Source organism: Poecilia reticulata, unplaced genomic scaffold, assembly GCF_000633615.1.
Source record: "Poecilia reticulata strain Guanapo unplaced genomic scaffold, Guppy_female_1.0+MT scaffold_276, whole genome shotgun sequence".
In the NCBI taxonomy this organism is placed as follows: Eukaryota; Metazoa; Chordata; class Actinopteri; order Cyprinodontiformes; family Poeciliidae; genus Poecilia; species Poecilia reticulata.
Window position 1 is genome coordinate 21,774 of NW_007615055.1, and position 6,976 is coordinate 28,749.

Sequence of the window (6,976 nt, forward strand, 5' to 3'; positions counted from 1 at the left end):
GCATGTAAACTCACCATCTACACACATCTGGGAGCTTCCCGAAGCGTGAAGAGTCTCAAAAATAGTTGTGCATTCGTAACCGGATCTGTGTGTAAATGCAGTTTAGTGTGTGAACCAGGTGATTTGTGTACTTTATCAACATGTATAGGAGTAGGAGAAGGTTTATTTTATTTTTAAGGTTTAGAAATCCAGTATTACACACGCACAGATATTTTGAGACTATTTTCACTCCATAGGCTGTTAATTGAACACACCGGCAGCTGATAAATACTGACAGCTTGACTACGTCCGGACCAGGCAGGAACGAGCAGCATTGGCCCACATTCTCTCTGACTGGCTGTGCAGAGCAGATCATAAAATAAATGACTGTTTCTATAGATCCGCTCGTCTGTCTCCCATTTTTGTTATCACCTCTGAGCTGAGCGAGACAGAGTTAAAAGAAATACAGCAAATATTAAAAGAATTTAAACAAGACAGTAAAGATCAATACGGATCAGTCTCTCAGATCTAATCTGGTTAGGATGTGCAGGAAGGGAGTCCATATCCGGTCAAACTTAGCCAATGTTCCACGTATCAAAGACTTTTTCAGAAGTGCAGTATAACAACAGTTAGTTGATCCAATATTTCTGGTTTGGAGGCTCCATAGATTCCCAATTTTTAAGTATACATCTTTTTCCTGCAGATGATGCTAACAAAACAAAGTATTTCTTGCAAGGATTTAATTTCAAGGACATAACATCTCCAAGTATTCAAATCCTGGGGTCAGCATCTAAAGAAAGCCCACAAACTGCTGATGTTGTCAGAATTACATTATTCCAGTAGGTTTGCAAGTGCACACAACACCACAGCATATGAAGAAGATCCCCTACGTCTTATGATTTGATTTATTTTTTTAACAAATTTAATACTGTAATGTGGATGTGAGCGTTGTCCCCTGTTGGTCAGACACAAGTAAATTATTACAGTAAAATACAGGGAGAATGTATGTAATTCACTCTGAATCTGTCTGGATAATTAGATGGAACTTATTACATATTTATACGATGTGCCTAGTGTGGAATATGTTTCTTTTATTTGGCAAAGTGCCTTGAAGCAACATTTGTAAACAAACAGAGCAGAGTTGAAATAGAAAGATGAATAAGCTGGTTTGTGTGTAAAAACTGGTAGATTTTGATTACAAAAAACCTCAAAAACTTTTATGTCAAAGTTATGGATGAGCCTAAAATGAGTCAGGCATTTTGTCGGAGCTACATTCCCTGCTGAGACTGTAACGATGTGGTAGCGCCTACAAATTGATCCTCTCCAATATGGCGGCCTTGTTGACGTAGGAGTCCATGAACTGGGGAAAACCGGACGACTTTTATTTTGGAAACTGAGTAAGCGGAAGTCGTATTCCTCCTACCTGATGTCCCTGTCCAACATGTCTCCCTCGCAGAGGAGTCTGTGTCAGTAGTGTGGGTTTGTTCTCCGTGGGTCCTCCGCCGTGTGTGAGTATTCCCGTGGGTTTGACGTGTTTTCGGTGYGTCGCAGCGCCGGCAGGTGAGTATCCTCCGGTGCCCGCGGTAACAAGGTCACCGGATCCCGCCCTGAGCTCCAGGCTGGGAACATGGAGGTAGCTGACCTGCTTTCAGAGGAGGTGTCCGGCGGCGCGGCAGCGGACTGGGCAGGGAGCTCGGTTCTTGGTGTCGGACCGTGAGCGRTAGAACCGCCGCTGGGTTCTGTTACCGGTTCCGCAGCCTTTTCTGGCACCGCCAACAGAACCAGGGTCTCACCGACCTTTGGGGGTCTGACCTACTTTAATGTTCGTCCTCAGAATGACCCGTTTCTCGGTTCGGTTCTTTATTTTTCCCAAACCAAACTGGGAATTTGACACGAACCCGGTTAAGACGTGAGTTTGAGGCGCTCGCGCTCCTCTGCTGTGATTTCCTGTTTTGATTCCCACGCGACAAAAAATGACATTTGTGTCGCGAGGCCAAAACATTMAAATTATTTCGGACAAATGAAAATGATTTTCAGCAGAGCTGTTATGAAGTTTGGTTTAATTTTTAATCCCAGTTAAATAGAGCATGTAAATGTCCAGCAGGTCAAAATGAAAGTAAAATGTTTAATGACAATAATTTCTGGCAGAAAATAGAAATATGATCCATAAGTCATGAGCACTAAGAGGGGCAGCATTTGTAGTTTCAATTCAGAAATTAAATTTAATTAMATTTAAAAAGTGTTTTCTCCTGAAAATGAAAGGTTTTAKCAAGTCAGACTATCCAGGAGCTGTTGTGGATGTTGATGCTGTAGCTAGGAAGGATCTCCAGTAGCAGTCAGTCATGCAGCGAACCTGAAGAGTCCTCTGACTGAAGGCTGTTGCTACAGTCGTCACATGCTAACAGCTCAGTACCCTGGCAGCAGRGACCGTTTTCCTGGATGACCTCATCAGTTTGGTGAGCTAGTGCTGCTGCCCATAATTWAAATGGTTTATTTGAATTCAATATTCCAAAATGTCATCAGAACCAACGTAGCAGAGCTGCTCCACCTGCTGCCTCCTCATCAGAACCTCACTCTGCTTTTCTTTACTGGAAATATTTCCCACCTTCACCAGTCAGTGACTTGAACCGGTGAGGACGTAGTGACTGCTGGTTCCAGATTCCAGGCCCGTTCAGCAAGCAGCTATGTTTTCCTGTCTTCCCCATATTGAGGAATAGCTCAGAAGAACCGGGTTCTACAGAACCCTCCCTGGGTTTGGGTAGCTCTCCCCTAACCGCTCCTGTTCTGTGCGGCAGGTCGAGTCAGCCAGAACCGCAGCATCATCATCAATGGTGTGTTTACATCCGAGAGCCGTCACGTTCTGCTGTGTCCGCTCGATGACCTCTGACCTCCTCAGCTGGCATCACGGTGAGTGTTTGTAGCAGCTACTTCTGCTACTGCTGCTAGCTGCTGCTAATAGCAGTAGCAGCTAGCAGCTACGTGGCTGTCCTGCAGGCTGCACCTGCATGGCGTTTGCGAGGCTGGGAGGAGCGTTCTGCCAAGCTCAGCACCTGCTGCTCATCGTGGACAAGTGAAGAGGAGGACGCGCCGTCTCTCCCAGGTCAGTGACTCGCTGCAGCTGCAATGCATCATGGGTGATTACTAATGAGCGAGGCGTGTTCAGGTCCGACCCGCCGTCCTGTCGAAGACATATGAAGACGAGCCAATTGTCAGCCTGTGCCGTGTTCTGGAGGCGGAGCTTCTGCTGCCAGCCAATCCTCGCCGCTCCTTCTCTCTAGAGGAAGAGGCCGATCCAACGGCCAGTCTCTGTTGCCAACTGCTGTCCGTCCCGCTGGTTCTGATCCAGTTGCTGGTTTTGATCCGCTGCTAGCAGCGAGTCGGTCCAGACGGTGAAGATGAACCGCCCGGCGCCAGTGGAGATATCCTACGACTGTCTGCGTTTCCTCATCACGCACAACCCGACYGACGCTCAGTTGGGGAAGTTCATCGAGGTACGGACCCGACCTCCTCTGTTCCTGGTTCTGGTTCTGGTTCTGACCCGCTCCGTTCTCCTGCAGGAGCTGAAGGCGTACGGCGTCACCACCCTGGTGCGGGTCTGCTCTGCCACGTATGACCAGGCGCCGCTGGGCCAGGAGGGCATCCAGGTTCTGGTGAGACCCGACAGATCCTCCCGTCGCGCCGACCAGGTCAGCCTTCCTCCTCCTGAACCGCGTGTCTCCGCAGGATTGGCCGTTCGATGATGGCTCCGCCCCCCCGGAGCAGGTGGTCGATGATTGGCTGAACCTGCTGCAGGTGAAGTTCAGGGAGGAGCCGGGCGGCTGCGTGGCGGTGCACTGCGTGGCCGGACTGGGCCGGTGAGTAAAGCACACCGTCACCATGGAAACCMCCTGCTCATTCCGACAGATCTGGCGCTCAGATAATCAGTAGTTGTGAAAAAAATCAAACCTTAAAATGAAAATGAATGTTGAAGAAAAGTAAAATGTTAAGGCCTGCAGGCATGAAGGAACGCTGAGACACTGACTGCTACAGCTGCACTGATGCACAGAGACGGGTCAGCTAACGCTAACGCTGTGAATGAACCAGAACCAGGCCGAGACCCGTTTCAGCTGAACCTGGACCTGATGGAGATTCTGTTAAAGGTTCTGAACTGACCCGGCTGTGTCTCCCCAGCGCTCCGGTTCTGGTGGCTTTGGCGCTGATTGAGTGTGGGATGGAGTACGAAGACGCGGTCCACCTCATCAGACAGTAAGGGTTCTGCTGTTGGTGCCGGTTCTTCTGCTGGTCCGGTACTGACCGGATCTTCTTCTCTGTGTGTAACAGGAAGCGGCGCGGCGCGCTGAACGCCAAGCAGCTGCACTTCCTGGAGAACTACCGACCCAAACTCTGCCTGCGCTCCAAGGACGCCAACGGCCAGAGCTGCTGCCTGCAGTAGGCCCAACGGAACCGGGCCGGCAGAACCCTCTTCATGGAAACCAGTTTTGATTCATTCCTCATGCAGTTCAGATCCGGTTCTGATCCGTTGGTTCTCACAGGTCTCAACCAGCCTGTGTCTGCTCCTACAGCTCCCCTGCTGCTCAGTTTGACCTTTGACCCCTCCTCATTCCTCTGGTTCTGATCCAGAAAAACCCAGAAATGTTGAATAAAGTCGTTTATGCTGAAACTTTTCTAGCCATCTGTCCAGAACCTTCAGAACCACTACAGGTCAGCACAGCCAATCAGCTGACACAGCACTGGTTGCTATGGCGATTACCGTTTCCATGGAAAGTTCTTTCACTTCCTGTGAAAAAATGTAATATTGACCTTCAAAATAAAGTTACAAACTAAATATTTAGGGTTCAGTTTGTGACTATAAATATAGTTAATGATCCAAAAATGGCAGCCATGTTGGACCCGACCCAAAGGCCCGTAGAACCCGGCCAGCCGCAGGAAGGACGCAGAAACACATCCAGTCGGGCTCTGGATCAGATGAGGAACAGGTAGGATTCAGAACCGATCCACCAGGTCCAGAAGAACCAGAACGTCTTCAGGCCTCAGCTAAGGTCAGAGGTCATGGCTCAAGAGTTCCTCCAGGGGTCACTCCTGCTGCAGAGCCTCCAGTGAGTGAAAGCAGGTGAAAGGTCATCTCTGAGTAATCAGGGTGGCGCCGTGGACACATGGCCGCCAGTCTGGACTGCAGCAGAGTTACTGGACCAGAACCAGGGAGGGAGGGTTCGGGCTGCCTAAGAAAGTTCGGCGGAGGTTCGGGTATCTGGTTCGGTTCGGGACATAAACTGGACGCGGTAAAAGGAGGAACTGATTCCCACTGCAGCGGCAGAAATGTTACCGGTAAGTCTCCCCTTCGGCTCCGACCGACACTGACGGAAACTAACGGGAAGTAACGGAAACTAACGGGAAGTAACGGAAACTAACGGGAAGTAAGGGCCGGGTAGACCCGCCGCTACTGGACCAGAACCAGAGTCTCTAAAGTGAGTACTGTGGCCCCCAGGGGCCCCGRCCGTCTGGTACCAGCAGGTGTCCGGATTCTGGGCCCCAGTGYGGCACACCGCCCAGGGTGTCTCAGCCTGGGGGCGGCACTGGCGCTTCATTTAAATAATAATATTGTTTAATGATTAAAGGAGCATTCCTTCTATCTTCATCACCACAGAATGAACTCAGATACCAGCAGAAGGGGCCCAAAGTGGGTCTGGGGGCCATTTGTGGCTCCATCATGGCTGACATTTGGACCACCAGCACATTAAGCAGAAAATCCTTTGTTGTCATTTTTTAGTATGACTTTCCTCAAAATGAAATCTTCTTATTAAAAGTTGAAACACTTTCAGCAGCTCCAGCAGCCTCAACGCTAAAGCNGGTGAAAGGTCATCTCTGAGTAATCAGGGTGGCGCCGTGGACACATGGCCGCCAGTCTGGACTGCAGCAGAGTTACTGGACCAGAACCAAAACCAGATCTTACTGGGTTTCAGGTTCAAGCTAAACATTTAGCTAGCTAAGTTTGTTTATTTGGATTCCCATTATCCATCTGTCAACATATAAAAACATTTATTAGTTACACTTAGCATAATGCTAGAAACATAAAACAGTAACAGTTTATTTGTAAAATAATTAAAGGGAATTCTTTGAAAAGCTCCAACATGTTGATGTTAACTCAGTATTTGTGGCCAAAACGAACTGAACTGTTCGTTCACTTCTCCCAACATGGATGAAACCATGGAAAGAAACTACAGCAGAACATTGACGTCATCGTTCACCAAAACAAACTACCGGAGATAATCCCAGTCAATGGGAGGAAAGCCAGACTGAGTTTCAAGCGAGATTTTAAGAGTATTATGATTTAGGAAGGATTTAGTTTGAAGCTAAATAGTTAGCTTGCTAGGTACATCCCCCTGGGTGCTGGTTGTCGCTGTACTGGCCTCCAGTAAACACCAGAGGGCGACACTGAGGATTATAACCAGCTGAACTCATCCATCATCCCAGAACCAGGTCCAGAACGGTTCTGATGGGTCAGAATCAGCAGGTCGTCATGCTGAGGGGTGACCTGATGAAGGCCAGCAGAGGAACGTCTCTCAGCTAACAGCGCGAACTTCAGCAGGACGATCAACAAGTAGAACCACCCGGACCGGAACATCAGGTACCAGAACCTCGTGCTGAAAGCCGCCTGCCTTTTACACCAAATAAATAAAAACGGAATAATGAACATTTCAGCTGCAGCTGCTGGCTCTGCCGGCAGAGGGCGCGCTGATCAGCAGCATCGATCCGCGATCGATACTTCTCAGGGTTTCTGCAGCTTTTCTCTTGGGGAGGAAGGAGAGGCGTGTTCGGACCTGACCCATTAGGCCCAGAAGGTCCTGCGGGTGCTGTGGGTTCGGAACACCGAACTGGGTCATTCCTCCGGTCAGTGAAAGCTGGAGCGGCGGACCGAGAGGGAGCAGCTCCGGAAGGAAGGAAGGCAGGGAGGGAGGGAGGGAGGGAGGGAGGGTTCGGGCTGCCTAAGAAAGTTCGG

General features: G+C 49.3%; 2 protein-coding genes across 2 annotated transcripts in view; both read left to right on the plus strand.

The window, feature by feature from the left end:
• The first annotated feature begins 1,384 nt into the window (after positions 1-1,384).
• Positions 1,385-4,806, plus strand: LOC103460680 (protein tyrosine phosphatase type IVA 2-like). The gene is made up of 8 exons (XM_008402960.2): positions 1,385-1,487; positions 2,775-2,886; positions 2,974-3,079; positions 3,143-3,470; positions 3,537-3,629; positions 3,703-3,833; positions 4,150-4,224; positions 4,300-4,806. The coding sequence occupies exons 4-8, from the start codon at positions 3,375-3,377 to the stop codon at positions 4,409-4,411; spliced, it is 507 nt and encodes a 168-aa protein (XP_008401182.1). The 5' UTR covers positions 1,385-1,487; positions 2,775-2,886; positions 2,974-3,079; positions 3,143-3,374; the 3' UTR covers positions 4,412-4,806.
• A 376-nt stretch (positions 4,807-5,182) lies between these two features.
• Positions 5,183-6,976, plus strand: part of LOC103460690 (apoptosis-stimulating of p53 protein 1-like) — a 45,472-nt gene continuing 43,678 nt past the window's right edge. The window contains exon 1 of the mRNA XM_017303439.1: positions 5,183-5,304. Coding sequence (XP_017158928.1) covers positions 5,296-5,304 — 9 coding nt within the window. The 5' untranslated portion in view covers positions 5,183-5,295. The remainder of the gene's footprint in view (positions 5,305-6,976) is intronic.